Source organism: Rousettus aegyptiacus, unplaced genomic scaffold, assembly GCF_014176215.1.
Source record: "Rousettus aegyptiacus isolate mRouAeg1 unplaced genomic scaffold, mRouAeg1.p scaffold_m13_p_5, whole genome shotgun sequence".
Taxonomy (NCBI): Eukaryota; Metazoa; Chordata; class Mammalia; order Chiroptera; family Pteropodidae; genus Rousettus; species Rousettus aegyptiacus.
In genome coordinates this window covers 106303491-106326461 of record NW_023416308.1, presented here as the reverse complement: position 1 = coordinate 106326461, position 22971 = coordinate 106303491, and the positions used below count along the sequence as shown (strand labels likewise).

The following is a 22971-nucleotide window of genomic DNA, read 5'->3' as shown; positions in this document are numbered from 1 at the left end:
TGTCTGCATATATATTAGTGAAACAGGGTCAGGAAATCTACTCCAGGCTCAAGAGTTTAACGTCCAGATATCGTGTTGCTTTTTCCACAGCATCGGCAAATTCAGAAAGGCTTCTCAAAAGACCAAGTTTAAAGACATCTGAGATAGGAATATCGCAGCCTAAAATTAAGACACTAATTGGGCTGTTATCTCTTCCAGATGGAAAAATCAGGGTGAGGGAAAGATCCAGGGTTCTTCATTTCAGCGTAAGCAAGAGTTACAGGAAGGCGGCAAACTACTTACTCGATCGCTCGTGGCTCTGGGGCCCTGCGTACGACCTGCAAAGAAACAAGCAGATCTTACTCTTGGAATGGTTCCTCATCTTCAAGACAGCTGACTTGCAATATTACCATATGCTCTCATTTCTGATCAAAATAAATCAGATTTAAAACGATCTCTTTTTTCTTCTAAGCTCTTGCTATCCCACCAGAAACTCTTGTTTCTGCTCTTCCTAGAACTACTTTACAGTTACTAGTGGGCATCAAAAGATGATGCAGTTAGAACTAATCCATTTTCCTAACAGCCAGCAGCTCTGGAAAAATCTTTCCAGATTTTTAAAAATAGAAGACATACTATGTAGTAAGTAAGGGCTTTTAATCATTACTTATAAAATCATTATTATAGAATGATGACTGATTTTTAGCTTTTTCCACATTATTAAGAACAGTAGATCTTCACTTTCTTACATTTTTCACCATGGAAAAAAGGCTAAAAAATCAGGCATTGTAGTAGCTGAAACTTTAATCCAAATTCCAGAGGCATTTGCTCCACTAGCACTGAAGATAGTAAGGTTTTAGGACTGGTAGAACTTAGATAACCAAGGCAAGCTCTAGTCATGGTAGCACCTTTACCCTCTAGTCATAATGCAGTCTCCATGCCCAAAAATGGGAATTACTGGAGGCAGACTACAAAGAGTCCTCAAACATACTAAGGAACTGTCACTCTACATTTGAGTACTATTACAATCCTTTAACTCTCCTTTTGCTAGTGAATTTATTCAGTCACTATTTGATTGTCTACCATAAGAATACAGTTTTTATATACAAATTTCGTTACTACTGAAAGAGAAACCAAGATTTACCTGCTGGGGTTCTTTGAACACAAACTGTTTGTCTGACAGATGATGCTCCTTATTTGTCCAGGAGTGACCAGGCCTCTGGTAGAGAAGGCTCTTAGCACTGGTAGCTGAAGCAAGAGAGAGAACAGACTCAAACCAGGGGCAAGGCTGGTATCATCACCTTCTATGAGCAAGGACTAATGCAATCCACTTGGATATGATTTCTATGACATCTAGAAATTAATTAGTAGTCTATCAAAGACCTCAACACATAGAAAGGTTTGAGCATAGTAACTAAATATGAGGACCATTAAATATCAACCCTTAGCTCAATGTCAACAAAAACAGAAAAAATACCAGCTGCATTTAAAATAATTCTTTAACATCAATTTAAAGCGTTCTAAATAAAAGAGAATGATAATTGTCCTCATTCAAGCATATGCAAGATCCCCGTAAGTTCTTGCCTGGCTGCGCGACAACCTGGCTCTTCACAGAGCCAGCCCAGGCTCCCTGCACTCGGGCTCGCTGTCTTTTGTCCTCCATGTTGACCAAAAAGGCTTCTGCTATTAGCTTTCAGAAGATTTCATTCCTGATTCAAACCAGACAATGGTATCTGTTAAAAAAAAAAAAAAAAAAGATGCTTTTAGTTGGGGTTGTGTACGAACTTGTACAACTAAGGGGTAATTATAATCCTTTCAGGCAGAAGAGATGGCTCAGTAGCAAGCAGAACTTCCACATAAAATCAACTTCTGTCATCGTAACATCTCAACCAAAGGGCCTACTAAGTCACTACTAAAGCCAGGGCTGCTGGCCTGAAGGTTTACCTTTTGCAATCTTATCACAGTACTTTCACTTCATTCGCAAGAAAGTGTGCATTAAGAAATTCTAAAAATCAAGATTATAAACCACATTACTCTTATGAGACCCCAAGAGCAGAACATGATGGAAATGAATAACCTGCCCTCGTGGACACTGAGAAATAGGCTGAGATTCAGTTTCCAAGTATATTTCCATATCCCATTATCACTGGCTGCATCGAACTTCCCTGCAAGCGTGTTAAAAACATCCATGGGCTGTCTCTGAAGAACTGATGTAGGCCAGACACAAGTGTCTGTAACAAGCGTTGTAAGCGATGGTGATAAGCAGGTATGTATGAGGACCACAAGGTTAAGTGACTCACCCAAAATCAATCAGGAAATCAACAGTAGGTAGATTAACATTCAAATTTTATAAAGTTCCAGTCTTCAGCTAATTGAAAAATACACCTCAGAATGGCCAGTAATACTATTTATTTATTTATTTATTTATTTATTTATTTATTGCTCAAATTTTAGTTAACAGCAACTACAGGACCATTCGCAATTACAAAACAATAACGGGGAGGTTCGGGCCCGTGCTTTGAACTTATGGACCATTTTTTATGGGTCTATTAAGTTTCACATCACAGGTTCTCAAAGGTTACAAGCTTGTTTAGCCTACCAATTCCCAGGCCCCACCCCCACACCTGCTGATTCAGTAGAGCTGGGCTGGGCCCAGGAATCTGTATGTTTAACAACTTTCCCCAGGTAATAAGTTAATGGGGTAGAGATGATGGAGGCTGCTGTCTGCCCCAAGAGTTAAGAGCAGAATCGAATACCAACTCTCCAGTCACACAAGACGTGTAGAAGAAACCCTAGTTTGACATTTCTCTCAACTGAGGTCTTAAAAGTGTAAGATGACAATTAGCTATAGTCCTTGCTGTGTTCACAGGGGAGCAATGTATGTCAGGAGACGGTTTTGAAAATACAGATTCCAAAGCCCCATCCCAGACCTACTGAATTTGTGGAATTCCAGAAACGGTTAACCTACAGAACGGAATCCACCTTGGGATTCTTTACCCAGACGACGCTTGAGACCCCCGCTGCAGTGCAAAAAGCAAAGGCTCTGGCGTCAGCCAGGACTCACTTTGAATCCGGATCTGTCACTTCCCAGCTGCATGACCTGCGGCAATTGACTGAACTTCAGGTTCTTCCTCGGTAAGCAGGGAGCCAATGTCTCTCTCACGGTTGAACTGCAGATCAAACGATCCTCCTCGATGAAAGAGCCTGGTCCTCAACAAGGGTTAGCAACTTTTCCCTATTTTAGTTCATTTTCTTCTAGGAGGCTTGGAACAAGGTTTCGGAGGTCGCCTGCGAAGGGACCTGAGAGGCAGTAGTCCTCACTCCCTCAGTCCCAGACACGCAGCGGGCAGGCCGCACCTGCCCCGGGATCAAGACGCGCAGATGCAACACCGCTCTGCCCCAGAAGGCACCCCACGGACCCCGACTTCCTCTGCTGCCTGCGGTCCGGGGAACCTTAAGAGTGAGGCACCGACCCCAGCAGCTCCCAATCACAGGCTGCGGCGTCAGGCACTTCCTCCTACACCACGCGCCGCCGCCGAAGCGGCTTCCGGCATTATCTCCTGGAGTCCCGCTGTCTTTTGCGTCCCCAGCTGTTCGAGAGCCACGTTGCTGCAGGTGCCAGAGGCAGGGCCGGGGTAGGAAGGGAACAGAGATTGAGGGTTAGGTGGAACTCCGTGAGGACCCGGAATATGACGAAGGTGGGACTGAAGATGTGTTTCCTAGGCCGAGGTCCCTTGGGATATCACCTCCCACACACAACTGCAGATGTCCAAGCGCAAGCATGGGAGAGGGAGTTGGGGAACCAAGTACTAGGCGAAAAGATTTGAATTTTATCCTGAAAGCCATGAAGAGTTTAGGATGCACCTCCTCTGTGTTCCCATTGCAGGCTGTGCATACCTTGATCGATAGCACTTGCAAGAGGGCATGGGACCACGCCTTATTCTTCATGGCTTTCCAGTGCTACGCAAATTTTGCTCGAGTGAACTGAACAAACCTGTTTCGGTCCAGACGCCACCGTTTACTATGTATATAATCTAGAGCAAGGACTCTGCTTCTTTATAAAATGGGCATACCTCCTGTTAGGAGGATTAAATGAGATAGTGTATTTAAAGAATTTAGCACGATTCTCTAGAACACAATAGAAAATAAATGTTAAGAGACATGTTCACTCTTCAACTCATCCGAGTTCTTTAGAAAGTTTTAAAGTGGCCATGTTAAACCATGTTTACTTACACTGCGAAAACAGCAAAAGTAGCACTGAATTTACTATTTCGTGCAAGTTATTCTTTAAGATCTATCTACCATAGCATAGTCACTATGAAAGTCTTTAAAATAAACATTGTATTATTTACTGTTTATCTGCTGGAAGCTCAGTGTACCCCTTCAATGTACTTATATTGGTGCTTCGATCAAATCTAATTTTCACATCCTTTATTCTTTATAATGCTGTGTGGCATTGAAAGAAAAGTGATTTATCCTAGAACTGAAAAGAGAAAAGTGGTAAGGCCAGACTATTAATTTTTATCCACCCCCACCCCAACGACTAGTAATTTGTCAGTGTCTGCTTCTGACTCAGGAACCTTGGCTGTATGTTCCAAAGGATGCAGTTTCTTTGTCTTCCCCAATGATTATTGTTTTTGGAACAGGAACAGAGAAACCTGGACTGAGGAGTCCCTAAAAGTAGTGATTAATGCCTTCAAGTAGAACTCTTCTCAAAAATTAATCCATGGCCCACTTGTATCCAAAATAATTGCATTTTAAACAGAATCACTTTTAGTTTTACCAAGTGCCCAAGGTGATTCAGATACACAGAACATCTGAAAACCTTTCAGACACATGTAGAGTGACAAATTGTACTGGTTTGTCTGGGACTGAGGAGTTTCCCAGGGATGCAGGCCTTTTAAGTGCTAAAGCCAGGACAATCCTGGGCAACCTTGCTCATCCTAGATACATGTTAGTGTATAATAGTAGAAAGATGACTTCAATGTGGCTTGGCATCCTGGGTTTCCTCATTTCTACTTGCAGGATTTGTGTTCTTATTGGAGGTAGGAGGGCGGGGTGGAGACCGTGGAGAGGGAATGAAGGTAAGGTGCGTTGCCAGTTATTACTCATTGATTCTCAGCTCCAAAATCCATCCATTCTTCACTGCCCTGCTTGCAATACTGGAACATTAAGCTCCTGGCATTAAGCTTCTTCAGTAGAGGATGCCGGAAGGACATTATAGGAGAGGAGGAAAGGGCTCTGCTTTCTAATTCCAGTGTGTTCATCTCAGCTGGCTCTGCAATGCACAGTGGCCAGCCACGTTTGGCATGTCTCCATGGGCTGAATTGCAATGGTGGTTGAATTTACAGCCTTGTTAAGTTCCTCTTGTAAAGTTAAGGCATCACTTGGAAAGGAATGAGATCCCAAAACTTGAAATAGGGACATCTGCTTTGGCCCAAATGAAACTGACAACCTTGAACACCCAAGTCATGCTGAACTTCCCTTGGCAGTGGAAGTAGCTTGCCCTTCTGTCTGAGATTAGTTGTCCTTTGCTTGAGAACCCTGTAAAACCTGCACCTGGAGCAGGTGATTTGAAAAATATTGCACAGGTCTGTACTTCGTGAGGGTTGGAAGTGCTTCCAGCTTTTACCTTCCTTTGTGTTCTGCCTCAACCTAGGGGTAGGTCAACCTAGAGATACTTTTAAGTGGCTGCTTCCCCTGTCTGCTATTTCTGTATTTTTAGAGTTTTCCTTTTCCCCTCTCGGCAATTCCTTATTGCGGTTAATAATTCTTTATTTTTGAGTTACTATATAGTTTCTGTCTCCTATTTGAGTCCTAATATGGTATGCTTGTGATATCAGGAATTGGGAACAAAGGCTAGCAAGCGGCTGACCCCAGGGTGGGCCTTAAACTCTTAAATGGTTTACCTCTGATGCGGGGACCCTTATTAGTGCTACTCTCTTGTTTCTCTTTAACTGAGACAGCCCTTCTAAAGTCCCAGCAGGTTTTGCTTGTTCAGTTGCCTTGCCTCGATTCTGAAACCAGCGTTTCTCAGCACATAGTTGGAAGATCATCTGCCATAGAGTCACTATGGGATGCTTTTAAAAAATGAAGATGCCAGGTCCCCCATCAAGATTCTGAGTTACAGGTCTGGGGTAGGGGACAGCAATTTGCATTTTTTACAGTGCCTTTCCCAGTTGCTTGCTTTCTCTAGGTGATCCCTTTTCCACTCAACAGTTGTCTCACCCACTGGATGGCAAAACTCATAGATCCTTCAAGTGCTTATAGCTCTTAGAAATGATTCTGGGTGAGCGACACACTGCAGCCTATTTTCAGTTGCCAATTTCACACCAGACTCTTGCCAAACATTCCCTGTTTCAATCGTATGCCACTTGTGGAGCACCTGCTGCTGAATCCCTGAGAAAATCCAATACAAGGAAAATAATGGCACATCACGCTAATAGCTCTCAGTGAAGGTGTCACATAGAGAACTTCCTAGCCCATGTCTCAGTGCCAAAGACTTAGCTGTTCCCAGCTTGAGAAAGGAGGGTGGGACAGGAACCTGCCAATTCAACAGTGTATTTCTCTGGAAGCTTTAAAGTCTTGGCCGAGTTTACACAACGCTAAAGGAAAGAAGATGCTTCCCCAGACTCCAGACAGGGACTCCTCCTGTTCAGTGCCCAGCATGATGGCAGGCGCTGCCAGAGATAAAATCTTCCAGGAACCACTGTGTAAACTATGTGAGGTGCACATACAGTGTACTTGGATGTGAAATTGTGGCAAGCAGACAAAAATCTAGGACAGGAGAGATCACTAGAGGTTATAGTCATCAATGAAGGCTTTAAGGCAAACAGGGAGTTACATCAGGGTTTTTAAAGTATGTAGCATTCAGATGGCTCAAAGATACTGATAGTTATATCGCCCCTAAAAAGAGTCGGCAACATTTGCATATTCTTATTTTTAAATAATAGCAAATAATAATATTTCACATTCTTGAATGTCTTGCATGCCAAGTGCTGCTTTACTTACATGCATACACTGATCTTATTTTCAGAACCTTACGATGTAGGAAGTATAAATATTAGTTTCATTAACAGGAGAAAACTGAACCATAATGCTACATGATACCACCATCCCACTGCAAATACATGGTGGACTGAAAGCCAAATAAGGAAAGACAGGACTTCCTAAAATGATATATTGAGCCACCTCCTGGGACCTCATAGCTGGTTTCTTTCAGTGACTCCAGAAGTGAAGGGTAGGTAGCAATATAATCCTGCATGGAATATGGAAATTCTTTGTACTTTCTGCTCAATTTTTCTGTAAACCTAAAATGACTCTTAGATATATAGAATTAATTTTAAAAAAAAGACAATAGAAAATATTTAAAGTGAAGCACAGAGGAAAAAAGATGGAAAACTCAATGGAGGCTTCTGGCACTACAGACAAATAATACAATTAAATTCTGGTTAAATTAAACAGAGTGGCCTCAAAATCCCTATTAATGCTAGTTAGAAGTGTGTGTATGGTTCCTCTGTTCTCTGCAGAAGTTTAAACATTTTCTTTTGTTCTATCATATATCTATTATCTTATAGCATACTGAATCCCTGCCTAGAAGAAATGTAAAACAAATAATTACCGAAACTCCTGTGAAATGAATTTGTAACCACTCTATACAATTTACTGCAAAGCTGGAGTCACAAAAAGTAAGCGATGTATCTAAGGGCAAAAAAAAAAAAAAAAAAAACCCAAAGAGAAGAAAGTGTAGGAAACTGAAATCAGAGCTAGAAGCAGTGAGCAGTAAGAAAATAAGCAATTAGTGGTTGCCCCTTGCGGGAAATGCCAAATCCAGCATTAAGAGCAGGAGAGTAACTCTTGGAATCACTACGAGGGGAGGGAACTAACCCTGAGGCTCCTGCATTGAGCCAGGTATCTCCAGAAGAGTGAGTGGTGCTGACTTGGTAGTTCCCAGGCTGCCGACAGAAGCAAAAAAAAAAATTATTTCTGAAGGACACCCCAATGTAGCCTTTGGGATTCTTCTCCAGATTAAAACCAACCAAGGGGGCCTTCAAAATGAAAATACCAAACACAGAAGAAAACAAACCACTTTGAATGAGAGTCAGGAGAAATACAAACAATAGATTTAGACTCCTAAGAATTTCAGATACGAGAACCACCAGCTATGAAATATAGAATCCCAATGTGTGAAGCACTTTCTTAAATTTTAAAACTGAAATTTTAAAACAAGCGAGCATTATTAAACTATCAGGAATGACCAGGCAGATTTAAATAAGAACTAGAACTTTTAAAAAAGAAAAATGTAACTAATAGGAATGAATAGTTTTAAACAACAGATAAAATATATGAAGAATTATAGAACTGGGATATAGAAATAAATTATAAGGCATGCAGCTCATAAGAGAGAAAATAAGGTTATGAGATGGAATGAAGATGACATAACTAGAGGCTCAAATGGAGACAGAACTTTTCAGACATGACAAAAGACATGAATTCTTAAATACAGGAATCTATAACAATAAAACTTTTAAATTCCATACTTACACTGTCATAACACTGAACATCAAAAGTTTTCTTAAAAGTGGCCAAACATATATCACACAAAAAATGCCACACTGACTTCTGAATGCCAACAATGGAAGCTAGTCAGTAGAATAATCAGATATTTCATTAACCTTAAGATGCCATCAATTCTAAATCACATCATTATGAATTAAATATAGCACCAACAAAGAGAAACAATGGTGCCAATTAAACTATAATGTGCACCAGAAGGTCAGTCTGAGGAGCAAGGCAGGTGTGCAAAGAAATTGGTAAACATGGCAATTTATACCAACATGTTTGTATAAAATGATGAAAACATCTAATTTATAGGATTAAAAAAAATACTAGCCCACAAAAACACATAAGTCAGGAAAGCATTGATCAGAATTAAAATATTCTAAAGACCATGTATTATTAAAGAAGGGATTATGACTTCAGATAATTTTAGATTGAATATGCACTGAAAAAGTTCAGGAAAAAAAACACAAGAAAAAAAATAGAGTATAAAACTTTCAAATAAATGTAGGAAGAGAAATTGAATTAAAAAAACAGTCAATCAAGAAGGGAGAAAAAAAGCATAAAGGACAGTAACATAGCACTAAATCTTTGTTTTAGGAATCATAAAAAATGTAATTGAAATAATCTTGCCTATAAAAGGCAGAGAAGGCCAAATAAAAAAACAAAATCCAGGTTTATTTGGCTTACAAGAGACAAAGCTAAAATATAAACATGTAGAAAGAAAAAGCAAAAGGCTTGAAAAATACATACTACTAAATACAAAATAAAGCAGAGGTAGCTATATTGATACCACAGAAAAGATTTTAACATAAAAAGTGCTATCAATAAGGATGTTACTACATGACCCAAAAAAGGGTTAAACTCATCAGGAAGACATTAGAATTCTAAACTTTATTTCACGAGATAGCCTCAAAATATATAAAGCAAAAGTTGATAAAAACAGGAAATTGACAAGTCTACCATGACAGTGAGAATTCAAAACACCTTTCAATTATTGCTAGGTCAGGCAGACAAAAGTTAGCCCAGATATGGGAATACTTGAATACAAGTTTGATTACATGGACATATACAAAACATTATAGAAATAAATGTTCTAAGCATATATGGTACATTAAAACACTTGGTCATACTTAGACATAAAGTCTCAAAAAATTTCTAGAAATAAGTAATAATAAAGTTTACATTTGTATTAGTTTTGTATAGCTGCTATAACATTACTACAAACTCAGTGGCTTAAAACAAGACTATTCTCTCACAGTTCTGGAAGCCAGAAGTCCAAAATCAGTTCCTAGGCCCAAATCAAGGTAGGTGTTGGCAGAGCCTGCATCCTCCGGAACCTCTATGGGAGAATTTGTTCCGTATCTCTTCCACCTTCTGGTGGCTGATAGCATTCTGTGGCTTGTGGCTGTATCATTCCAATTTCTGTCTCCCTGGTCACACTGCCTTTTCCTCTTGTGTGTTATCTTTCTCAGCTTCTCTCTTATTAAGGATTCTTGTGATTATACTTAGGGCCCATCTGGATAATCTAAGAAAAATCTCATCTCAAGATCCCTAAATTAATCACATTAGCAGAGACACTTTCTAAATATAATATTTACATATGTATATATATATTTTATGTCAGGCTACATTCTGAGCACTTTAAAAATATTAATTTTTGTTTACGACAATCTGTGAGATAGCTACTATAAGTATTCCCATTTTTCAGGTGGCAAAAATTGAGTCAGAAGATTATAACTTGCCCAAGCTATATCATACATATTCTCTGACCACAGTACAATTATTTAGAAATCAATAATGAAAGATTTATAGGAACTTTTTATTTCGAAGTCATTTAAGATTTACAGGAAATTTGCAAAAGCAAGACAAATATCCATACACCCATCACCTAGATTCTCCAAATGCTAATATTTTGCCACATTTGTTTAATCATTTCCTATATGCATTTTTTTTAATTTTTGAGATTAAGTTGTATATAGAAATCTCATTATCCCTAAATAATGTTTATTTCCTAAAAAAGAGGACTTTTCTTAAGTAACTGCAATACAATGATCAAACTCAAGAAATTAGCATTGATACAATGCTATTATCTATAGACTTTATTTAATTGTAATTATCTTGAAAATGTCCTTTACAGCAAAAAAATTTTTTCTTCTTCTCTACCCGAATCCCATCCAAGATCATGTTGTTACATTTACTTGTCAGATTTTTTAGTCTTTAATTTGAAATGTTTGACAAGTTTAGTCTTGTTAACTTTATAGAATATCCCCCATTTTAGGTGGTTCTGGTATTTCTTCTTGATTAGGTTCAGGCTATTCACTGTAGCAGGAATACTACGTAAGAGACGTTGTATCTTCATTGACATATCAGAATGCACATAATGTAAAATTGTCATTAATGGTGACATTAATGTTATTTATAAATATTTATAAAAACAAATTTGTGCTTTTAAAAACTTGTTTGTACTTTTAAAATAATTCATAGGTCAAGAAATCACAATGTAAATTTTTAAATATTAGCACTGAAAAAAAGTGTACGTCTTTGTGTATACACACCCAAATAGATAATCAAATAAACTTAGAGCCTTAAGATGTTAACATGAGAATAGAAAAAATATTACACATGAATGAAATACATGTCCAATTTATGAAATAAGGAAAATAACAGAATAAACCCCCAAGGAAACAGGATAATGTAAAAAGAAGGGGAGAGAGGAACAGCAAAGCCAAAAGTTAATTCTTTAAAAAAACTAAATAGAAAAACTTCTGAAACAGTGGTCAAAGAAAAGGTGAAAAGATATAAAAAATATTAGAAAATGAAATATTAAGTATATATCCAGCAGAGTGTTAAAAAATAAAATTTCTTTGAGTTACTTTTTAAAAACAAATTTAGGGGAAAAAAATGAGTAAATGCTCAGAATATTTTTCCCCCCCAAAATTGACTCAAGTTAAAATAGAAACGCTGAGTGGTCTTATTATCATTAAAACAATCTGTAGTTAAATACCTTCCCCAAAATAAATGCTAGGGCCAGATGGTTTTTATAAACTTTCAAGAAAAAGACTGTTCTAATCCTTTATAGATTCTTCCAGAGAATAGTAAAATAGGCAACACTCTGCAGCACATTTAATAATAAAGTTATAATCTTGGTTTGAAAACCAGACAAGTATGATAAATACTGCAAGCTAATTTCCTAAATATAGATGTCAAAATTTCAAATAAAATACCAGCAAGTAACTGAATTCAGCAGTGTCGAAAGAGTGAAATATGACCAAGAATGCAAAGGTGACTTAATACTAGAAAATCACAACTAAACTAAGGCAAGATCTCTGAAATCTTTGGGAAACAAATCATCTAGTGTATACTTCAACATGTATGTACTCCTACCTGTTCTTAGAGCATCCCAGGTATGCTCTGTCCTTGGGCTCTGCACAGGCTGGTTTGCCTGAAATGTGCTTTGCTCAGGTAACCGAAAGGCTCGCTCAAGACTTGTCAAAGGCCCCTTCCCACCAAGGCCTGCTCTGAGTCTATTATTTGAAATCACAAACCCCCACTCCCACCCCCACATGCACTGATTCCCCATCCTTACCCCGCTTCATTTTTCCCCATAGCACATGGACTTACTATCTGTCTTCTTATGCTTATTTTCTGTCTTCTGCCTTTGCTCCCTCCCCTCCTCCCGGCTCAAATGTAAGCAGTATTGGGGCAAAAATTTTTGTCTGCTTTATTCACTGCAGTTTCTCCAGCACCTAGAAGAGTAAATCAACCACTCCCCCTCTCTAACAGCTCTCCACCAATCACCTCCACCACCACACCCAACCAACCACTGTATGCAAGCAAATAAAATACTGTCTGGGTCACTGTGGTTTCACCATTTCGACAACAAAATGAGAGAAAAAGGTGATGTGTTTTTCATAAAGCTCAATTTATTCAATTTAAATGCTTATTCTTTATTCTGGGATTATGTTCTTCCTACTTTTTACATGCTAAAATGTCTTGTCTTTATATAATGATGGTAACTTTGTTTTTCTATTTTTGTTCTGTCCTTAGCTGACAAAATTATAAGCTAAAAACACTTAAATATTCCAATTAAATTTTTTTTTTTTTTTTTTTTTTGAAAATTTACTGGTGCTTTAAACTCCAATCACAACCGAGGAAAGTCCTACCTTCTAGGCTATATGCTTCATAATACCGAACTATTGCTTGGCAATTTCCCCAAACAAGTTATGTAGAAGGATAAAAGTTAAGTCTTAAATTATATTAAGCCAGTGTAGAAATGGCCTTAATTTCAAGAACCAAAGAAATATATTTTCAATCAACACCGCTGTTAAATGATCTTTCTTTAAACTAAACTAATTATATCACTATCTACAGGGTACCAATTTAAAACTATGCCACTTTTCTGACATCATTACTAGGAGTGACCTGTTCAGAAGAAAACGAAACGACTGGGGTCCAAGCAGGCCACTTTCCTGGGTCAGGGTTTTAGTGGTACATAGGTAGTTGTCTGTCCCAATGTACATTTTGGCCCGTTTATCTTTATAAATCATACCATGTAGCATTCGGTATTTACGTACATAAACTGAGATGAAATATGTATTAGAAGAAAGCATATTTTCAAGGACTTCATGTGTCAAAAAACTCCATATTTCATGAATTATTTTTATGTCATTAGCTACCTCTGAAAGAGAACAGTTCCATATAAATGTACAAACTGGGACATGTGTTTAGAAAATCTTACGAAGAGCTATACAAATTGCAGTATGTCCTCTCATAAGTGAATCAACCAATCTCCACTCCCTCAAAGTGTTAAAAACAAGAAAAAGAGTAGCTGGCCATGGACTTTCAAAGTATGTTTCAGGGAAAATACAATTATCATCAAGGCATTTTGGGCCAGAGGACATTGTTGAGAAGTACATCTGATTCTACCATTCTGTCATTTGCTATAATCATGTTCCTTCCTATTAAGCTATTCTTGCTAATATTAGTTCTATATCCAGTTGATATGAGCATTTATGATAAACTTCAAAATAGTTGGTGGGAGCATTCAGATATATGTCAGGAGCTCTTGAAAGAAACTTCTGCTTTCTTCCCCATCATGGCCGCATTTAACTATTAAAATGACAAGTGAATGTTCTAGAGCTGGGTGGGTGACTTGCAGTGAATGTGCACAAGTTGGAGCTTCTGGCCAAGTTACTCAGTACAGTCATCAAGGCTTAGTTCTTCTTGGTGCGCTTCAGATAGCGAGCCCGCAGAGACTTGTTCAAATTCATAAAGGTTGCGAATTGCAACCAAGAAGGCAGAATTGATATTATAAAGGCCTAGGGAAAAAATAGGGAGATAAATATAATTACAGCCTACAGTTTGAGCTAAATTAAAGCACATGATCTTATGTTTTACTATAATACTGTTTTACTTATAGACACAATAAAATCTATTTTTGTTAATTTATAGGTAGATTTAAAAGTTCTTGGGTGTTTAAAACACTCAAGATGAGTCATTAGTAAGTCTAGTATATATATATATATAAGTAAAAATAAAAATCTAGACTATATATATATTAATATATCACATACTATTTTGTGACTCAATAGGAAAGAAAACCCTCAACCTAAGTTTGAGACTTAAAAATCTACCTACCAGAAGAGAATGGACCAGGTATCCATTAGTTCGGGATTCCAAGCACAGTGTTTTCATCGCAGCCTTCACAAATGAACCTGCAGAGGGTATATGCAACTTCGGCGTTCGGATTTTAGCCATATTTGTAGCGACATAGAATGGCAAGACACTCTGGAAAAGCAACAACCCCCCCAACCCCAAAAAATGCCATTGATTAATAAGGCCACAAACTCAGAATTCACAGTGATGCTTGACTGTTCTGAGTGGCAGAAACATACTGATGAAATATAGTTTGTATCTTTAGAGAGAGAGAGAAAAAGAGAAGCCTTATCTAAAGCCAGGCTTGACAGAACATGACAGCATAAAACAAACTGTAATAAATCTCTCAATAAAACAGAATGTGAGACTAGAGAAAATGTTAAAAATAAGCAGAAATATACCTTTTTGACCCTTTAGGAAGGCGGCGTTACACAAATCTAGACAGCAGAGATTCAGAATAGGAAACGCTTTTTACTCTGACTAAACTGAACATTTACAGAAGTACCAGGTAAGAGATTTTTGACATCTTATCCTCCTAAAGAAATAATATTAATTTTCTCCCTAATTTACCATTAATTAAACTTGTTCTATCAGCTTTGGTCCCTCTACAACATACATTTTACTTTCTTAGCCTTGGGCTACCACTTTTCTTCCTTAGTTTCTCACCATTCTGCATCTGAGGTTTTTTGTTTATTTGTTTTTTAACTACATTGGGGTAACACTGACTAATAACTATATAAATTTCCGGTGTGCAACTGCTTCTGAGTTTTATAAACTTTGCTGTTGATAAGATAGGACCACCTCCCTTTTTTTCTTTTGTCTTTGTGGGGGAAACAGTATAATAATATGGAAACAGCTTAAGTAACTAAAAGACACTTGACAGAGCTGGTGTGAGATGACAAATCTGAACACTACCTTCTAGAGGAACTTAACTAGCTTTAGGTTCTCTATTGCATATGCTTGAGACATTTTGGATACACTTCAACACAACACAAGGAAACCCTACTACAATGAGTCCTGGGTCATGATTTATAAGGTTCTTTCCATAGTATGAAATAACTTGAGTACGGCTGTTCACCAATGAGGAGTCTGTTCTGTTTATCACACGTATGTGAAAGGAAAGGGCGTCAGTGATAACAATACTTCTTTTAAAGAAGAGAATCTGTTCCAACACATGGTGGTCAAAACTAAAAACTTCATTACTAAAGGTAGAATTAAAATTGAGATGTGTTCCATACTCTGCATTTTCTTCCTGCTGAGAGCTAAAGGAGGGTCCCATGTCTCTCTCATTTTTTGTTTCTTTGTTCTGTGTTTTTCCCACTCCCAAGAATCGGTCAAGGAATATAACACACCCTCCTTAACAGGTGAGGTCAAGCTTTGGCCTGCCTGCTAAGAAACAAGAACCCGAGGGCCTACGTCCTGCCACTCTCCGTCTTTCTCTCTCAGTCCCTGCAGCCGCAAACCCACACTAAATTAACATCCCCAAAGTATCTCAACACCTGGGCCAACTTTCATTAGGTGACTTTCGGTTTTACAGAATTCGTTTACCGCACTTATCACTATACGCTTATCCCTCGATGAGCAAACCAATTTTATCAAAAGGGTCTTTCATTTTAAGACCGTCTTGCCGCAAGGACGCCACACGTGAAAGTGCAAACCGAAGAGAGATCTCAGGACGAACACACACGACGTGCAGAGTTCAGGGAGGCTCTCGCAACGCGCGAGCAAAGAGAAGTTCGTTCGCAAAGCCGAGGAGCAACAAAGCAAAAGAGCACACACACACGTAGTCTGTCTCAAATGATGAAGGGACATAAGCAAACCATGTCACATTTCAATGCTTCAGGTTTCCTGGTTATAAAAAAGCAAAGATTAAAAAACTTCCGATTATAGATCACAAGCCTGATAAGGACACTATAAAGGTCGGAGCTGCTTTCAAGATAAAGACGGTCTGATGCCTCTCAATTCCATAATTTTATTATAATCCCACCCACCTCTATATAAATGGCATAAATTGGACTATTCTGATATCGTAGAAGAATTAAGTCGCACTGCTTGGCTGAACCACTTGATGGTGCCACAAGTTAACTCATCATTTAGCTAAACCAACCAGACAGTCTAAAGAGCTTCCTGGCTCTGGAGTTGGACACAAGAGATACATAAGATACATATCCAGGAATTCCAAGTCATGTTTTCCCAAATTTTATTCTGGAAAGAGTATTTATTTATTTACACAATGGTTTTAAAATCGAGGTGGTTAATGTGTTGTAGAAGACGATGGAAAGGATTTAGAGATGAAATAACTTTTGAGCTGAGTCTTAAATGAAGTGGAGGGGTTTGCCAGGTAAACAAATAAGGAAAAAACATTTTGGGTACTGGGAACAGCAGGAGCAAAGAAAAGGACACAAGAGAGCATGATACTCTTAGGGAACTGTAAGTAGTCCAGTATGGTTCAAACATCAGATATGTGTGAAGCAACAGCAGGAGGAAGGCTAAGCAGAAAACTAAATCCAACCACTAGAAAGTATTAGTTGTTAGAATGTAAGCTCTATGAAGATAGAATAGCACCTACTGGTGATAGTCATTCTGACTGGTGTAAAGCGGTATCTCATTGCGGTTTTAATTTGCATTTCTCTGACGGTTAGTGCTTTTGAACATCTTTTCGTATGCCTATGTCCACCTGCAGAAATGTCTAGTCAGGTCCTCTGTCCATTTTTTAATTAGATTGTTTGAAATTTTTTAGTGTTGAGTTATGTAAGTTCTTCATACAAAATAGTCATGGGGATATAAAGTACAGCATAGGGAATATAGTCAATAATATTGTAAGAGCTAAGTATAGTGACAGGTGAGTACTAGACTGATCAGGGGGATCACTTCGTAAATTATGTAGGTGTCTGACTACTGTGCTGTACACCTGAAACAAATGTAAAATAATGTTGGGTATCAACTGTAATTGAAAAAATTAGTAGAAGCATAAAGAAGAGCTATTGAATCAATTAGCGGCGGAACACTCTATTTTGGACAGCACTGAAGAATAGCACTGGGGTCCCTTTCCACTGTTACAGTCCAGAAAACTAATTACACCAGGAAGTTGACAATGTAATATAAGAGTTTAAACTAAAATTTTAGGTATTCTGAAGTTTTGTCTATCTAAACTAAGGCGAACTTACAGGTCCAGCTACTTGCCCAGAATTTTAAAAGGACTATCTCATTCAAGCTATGTAAAAGTAAAGTAATACTTTATATGTCAAAATGTCAACTAAGTACATCCTTAAACAGTTAAAAACCCAATAAGCAGTAATTAATCCATCTTTCCTGCTTACTCAAAGAAACATTACAGGGAACAGGTCAGGAAGATACACATTTTTATAGGATGTATTTTGGGCAGAACCAATTTTAAAAGTTGCTTAAGGCTCAACAATTTGCCATTATAAATATAGCCAGCTTGAAACAACCTGGCCCTTGACAGCTATAGATGTGGGCAAGTGTCCTGGTCTTCAAATTTAGAATCCCAAACCGAAAATAATTAACTAAGTCACAATGTAAAGCTGATGTTTTAGCCTTGCTAAGCCTATTTAAAAAAAAAAAAAAAAATCCCTGGAGACAACTTGGTATCTTTACTCGCACTCACTGAAAAAGCTTGCTTAGGTCTCTGGTCTTCACAAAACAATTCAGGGCCCCCGACTCACAAAGGAAAGGCCACTACAACTCAATGCCATGGAACAGTGGAAAGCCAGATGTCCAGTGTCAGGAGGATAACCAAGAATGAGACACCAAGCCTTGTAGCTTCACATGGTAGAGCATCTTTCACCTGTGTAGATGCAGTCACCTGTGTACGAACCATGCCTTCCTGAATTTTAAAGTGACCAAAACGATGCACAATTATGCTTTAGAAAACCTGGATCCAGAGGACACTAGGCTCCAGTCTATTTGTACAATATGGAATTCTAGACATTGTGTCTAAATCTGCCTTCGATGAGCATTAAATTCACCAGTATAGCCTGCATATTCTTTAGGCACAGGCTGCAGCTTCTATGAGGCATTTGAGGGACCCTTTTCTCTCTTAGATTTTGCATTCATTTTCCATTTCAGGATCTGTTCAATTATAAAAAGTATATATAAAGAGGAATACTGTATTCTTCAAAAATAACAATGTCATATCTTTACTGGAGGATAAAAAAATGCTATAAAGAATATTATGGGGATTATAAATGGAAACACAAATGGAAAATTAAAGTATTATGTCAATGTTACCTCTAAAGTTGGTACTGTAGTGTGGTTGTATAAGAGAATCTCCTTATTCTTTAGAAATATATACTAAGGTATTTAGAGGTAGAGAACTATGAGGTACGCGACTTACTTTCCAATTGTAAAACAGAGTAAAATGTTAATGATAAATGATTCTGAGTAAAGGGTATTTGGATGCTCTGTGTACTATTTTTATTCTTACAACTTTTCTGTAAATTTGAAATTACTTCCAAATAAAAAGCTTTTAAAAACAAGAAGGCTTATGAAATCTTTATAGAATAAGAGTTCAAAAAGTATAGTTTAGGATGTCGTCTTAGTGTTAGCTATTTCTTACATGTTCAGCATCACTGCTGTGTCAGCAAAGGGCACAGAAGGAGCCCAGTACTGCGGCCTGTCAACTAGCTAGTCAGATTGCTTATGATTTTGTCCTTTGAAAGAGTTAAGCATAATTTTGACTGTGCTTTAATTATAGGGATAATGAGAACAGATAGTACTCACCAATAGAGCACACTTTTGATAAGGTTTATGAGAATGTACTTATCCTCCATTCAGAAATCAACAGAGTCCATCAGGCCTAAAGTTCACCTCCAGGGAATTTATATCACTTGTTGTCACTACTTACTCTTTACTTGCATTATATGAGAAATGCTCATATAATGGCAAATCTGAACTAATGGAGGATATTTTAAATGCTCTTACAAAATTATAGGAAAGAATTTGAGAGAAAGATGGGAGAGAAAAGCAAAAGAAAAATACTAATAAGGAATTAAATATAAAAGAACCTACAATTTGAAAAAACACACTCTTTTCTTCTCCCAAAAGAGCAACTTGATGTACACTCTACATGGAGGTAGACCTAAAAAGATAGTTTTCCTTCCAAAGATTAGAAGAAACTGAAATCTGACAACATAGTATCAGCTTAGAAGACCTCTAGAGATAGAGGTTGAAAATTCAAGACCATGGACACATGGGAGCAACAGAAGCAGCTTAAAAGCCCTTCAAAACAGATGTCTGTGTACTGCAGAGCATGGCCAAGCATAATCGGAGTGCTCTGTGATGCCAAGCAAAAGGCCGGTCTCTAGTGTACCCGAATTAGCAACACAGGGACAAGATAAAAAGCCCAGTTCTCAAGACTATAATGAAGTGGCGGGAAGTGGGAGGGCCAGAGAGTATCAAGCCAGGGTACTTAATAAGAAATTCGAAAGCAGAAGGAAAGGCAACACCAAACCTGCCAAGTGGTGAGATAAGGTTTCCCAGGGCTGGGGAAGTGTGGCCTGAGCCTGGCAAGAGGGACGCGGGTCACAGGCTCTGATGTGAACGAGTGGAGAGGAGATGGGGGGTAGATTTGGAGAGGAGTTCGGGAAAGGGAGTGCCAACTGAGGGGCCACCCACTGCCACCGCAGAGGGCACAGCACGTAATGGACACTATGGCAGGAACTTGGCGTGGGATGATGGAGTGGCAAGAGAGGCTGGAGTCTGAATTCAATCCTAAACACTGGAAGACTGTGAAGGAAAACAACATTATCTGACTTGTATTTTAACGAGATCACCCAGGAGGCGGCGCGTGGGGCAGAGTGGAAGGGGAAATTGGCTGGCGAAGACACCGAGTCCAAAACGTGCAGACGTAAAACACCACCAAAGAGAAACCAATCATTTTTAACTCGAAGCTTCACTTAGGCCAGATTTTTTTGCCCCTCTGGTAAGAACTGACATGAGACTTTAGTATTCTGATGTGTTCACACAGAAATGTCAACAGTACTTTCCCTCACCAACATCTGAATTTTTATTTTTTCACCAAATTCATTCTAAGTTTAAACCTTAAATGAATTCATACGAAGGAAGACAATGATTGATGAAATTACATAATTCATAATTCATTATTAAGGAATAATGAATTAAATAAAAATGAAATGAAATAAATAAAAATAATCCAAGTATAGTATTTTAACAAACAAATGCTAACGTGTTTTTGTAGTAGCTTCTGCTCACACCAGATTAATAGGCAGAAAATCAAAAGAAAAGATCTTTGGAAGAAACAAGCCACTGGAATAAGAGAGGAGATTGTCTTATATATTCACAGAATTTTAGAACTCGCTCATCTGTGCTCACAAAACCTAATACTTCCTTTTGTCATTGAAACAGTTGCAACTTCTGGTCACTCAGCCAATGAACCTTTAAGATTCTTGCCTAGTCTTGGTAGGTGTTTAAAAATTAATAGCTTGATTACAATAGGTTCAACAGAATGAGAAATGGCACATTGCGTGGCATCGATATCTTCCCGCCCACGAATGCTTTACTGGTTTCCTTATTAGCGAAATACAACATATTCTACACAGCAGCTTTGAGCTACTAGCACTAAAATGACTGGTGTCAAGGAAAGGGGAAAAGGATAGTGTGGTAGTTTAGTATAAAACTCCTGATTCTCAAAATCCCTGTCCTCCCCAATATACCCTCTACTTATGGGAAGCCGCAAGTCAAAATAACACCAAAGGGCTATCACATCTAAGGGTCCCTTGGGCAAGACCACACTCAGGTGGGGAGGCAAAGGAAGCAGGCTCGAAGCTGACCCTGGAAGATGAGGAAACGCTGGCCCCACTCGTCCTCTAACTGCCAGTCCCTTTCACTGTGGGTGATTTAGCACCAGTATCTACTCGAAGAATGAAAAGGTTTAGAAGCTACATCTAGGTAACACTTAGGCCCCTCTTGACTGTCTAAAGATATAAGGAAGGAAATGAAACTAAGCAACTGAGCACCTTCTGGTTCCGTAACGGCCTGAGCACAGGTGGAACCAAGAAGTGCTTGCTGCTATACTAAAAGTTTGGAGCAAGTAGTACAGTGGTTAAGAACAAAGGCTGTGGTGCCAAAGAGACTTGGACTTGAGTCCTGGTTCAACATGGACAAGTGGCTTAACTTCTCTAAACTCCGACTGCTGTAAATTTGAAGATGATGATGATCACACACCATCTTATGAGATCATTATGAGATGCAATCAAATAAATGGATACCTACGAAGTGCTTAGCACTGTGCCTAAAAAGTAACCCCTCAAATATTAGCTATTATTTTGATGACTGATCATTTGGGGGCTTTAGGGTACAAAAAGCGAAATAGCGAGCCCACAGTAATAAAAGCCAGAATGAACACGGGGCGTGTGAAGAGATGGACTTTCAAACAGTCATGGCACATCTTGCATACCTATCAGCTAAGAGATATAGATAGTCTAATTCTCTTCAAATAAAACCATAAGAGCTTATAATAATTATGCTTCAACTGTTTACACTACATTCACTTCTACTCTAGGTATCCCTACTTTAAAACTCGAGGGAATAATTTTTTAAATTTAAAATGCATTAAAAAAAAAATCATGTCTTTAAAAGTATGCTAACATCACGCTTACTTACTTGAGAATGTGATTTTTTTGTTGTTGTTGCCAAAATGGCAACAGTTGCTGGGGAAACCACACAACAACAAGGATATTTAAATGAAACAAACGCAACTCACCTGCACAAAGATGCCCTTACTCTTGTATTCCTCATGGAGGCACTGAGAGAAGAAATCTACAAAAGCCTGCGAGGGGGTGGGAATGAATGAGGAGAAAACACGCACGAATTACATCAATTTGCTGGATTTGTAGCCATGGAAACATAAATAATAAACTATTTAACACTATAGTTTCTAATCATTCTTTTTATGTCAAATGCAGAAGAGACCTTTAAAAAACATGCTTCGAAACTTCCAGTCATTTTTAATCTGCCATTAAATTCAGTATTCTCTTACCAAATAAAATACCCAGATCAAATTTTGATTTAACTGAAAAAGGTTCTCTTTTCTTTTTCTCAGAAAATTACTCCCCGAGAAGAAATGTTTTATTAAACAAGAAACGATGCATTCCCTGCCCCACCCCCCCTTGTGCCATTCGAACAGGAACACAATATAAATTCTGTTCAACTCTGTTCTATGGGGATTTCATCGTCAATAAAGAGAAGGAAAGAGCAAGCATCCTCTTGGTGCTCTGGGATTCAAGAAACGAAGAGATGGACCTGATAGCCCATCTTCCGATAGCACGACTTTAAATCTATTTATAAAATATAATGTACCACTCTGCAAATGTGAAATGCAAAGTATCAATAATGACTCTGCGAGGATCCCAGTTGGAGTTCACTGGTCACTCCAAGAAACATGGTGTTCATTTTAAACATGCCCACTGTTACGTTTCAGTGATACAGAAAGCAAGTGGGTTGCAGGGGTTGGGGGTGGTACCAAGCTTTTTCAAAAGATGGTAGTCACATTTTATATTTTTCCAGTGGACAAAAAGCCAAATGAAAAAAAAAAAAAAAAGGCAGGGGTTTTGCTCTTTTCTGTCCCTGACATATTGTACATTCTTATCATGTATTATATCTTGCTCCTTTTCTCCTAAAAGCTTATTTAATTTCAGCATCTCAGTGGTCATTTTCATTTCATAGATGTCTCCTATGCTTCAACAATGTATACGAAGATGATGCTATTTCCTGCAGGTACTAAGAAATATATTCTAA

General features: G+C 38.2%; 2 protein-coding genes across 5 annotated transcripts in view; both read right to left on the bottom strand.

Moving 5' to 3' along the window:
• ALKBH3 (alkB homolog 3, alpha-ketoglutarate dependent dioxygenase) overlaps positions 1 to 3419 on the bottom strand; it is a 28964-nt gene extending 25545 nt beyond the window's left edge. For all 4 annotated transcript variants that reach the window (XR_001597156.2, XM_016146837.2, XM_016146838.2 and 1 more), the window contains exons 1-4: positions 3041 to 3419; positions 1561 to 1709; positions 1121 to 1224; positions 283 to 317 (exon numbers count right to left, since the gene is read on the bottom strand). Coding sequence is in view for 3 of the 4 variants with exons in the window: in XM_016146837.2 (XP_016002323.1) it covers positions 283 to 317; positions 1121 to 1224; positions 1561 to 1639 (218 nt within the window). In the remaining variant the exon portion in view is untranslated. The remainder of the gene's footprint in view (positions 1 to 282; positions 318 to 1120; positions 1225 to 1560; positions 1710 to 3040) is intronic.
• Positions 3420 to 12439: 9020 nt separating this feature from the next.
• Positions 12440 to 22971, bottom strand: part of HSD17B12 (hydroxysteroid 17-beta dehydrogenase 12) — a 125942-nt gene continuing 115410 nt past the window's right edge. The window contains exons 9-11 of the mRNA XM_016146840.2: positions 21938 to 22003; positions 14176 to 14325; positions 12440 to 13856 (exon numbers count right to left, since the gene is read on the bottom strand). Of these exons, the coding sequence (XP_016002326.2) occupies positions 13752 to 13856; positions 14176 to 14325; positions 21938 to 22003 (321 nt within the window). The 3' untranslated portion in view covers positions 12440 to 13751. The remainder of the gene's footprint in view (positions 13857 to 14175; positions 14326 to 21937; positions 22004 to 22971) is intronic.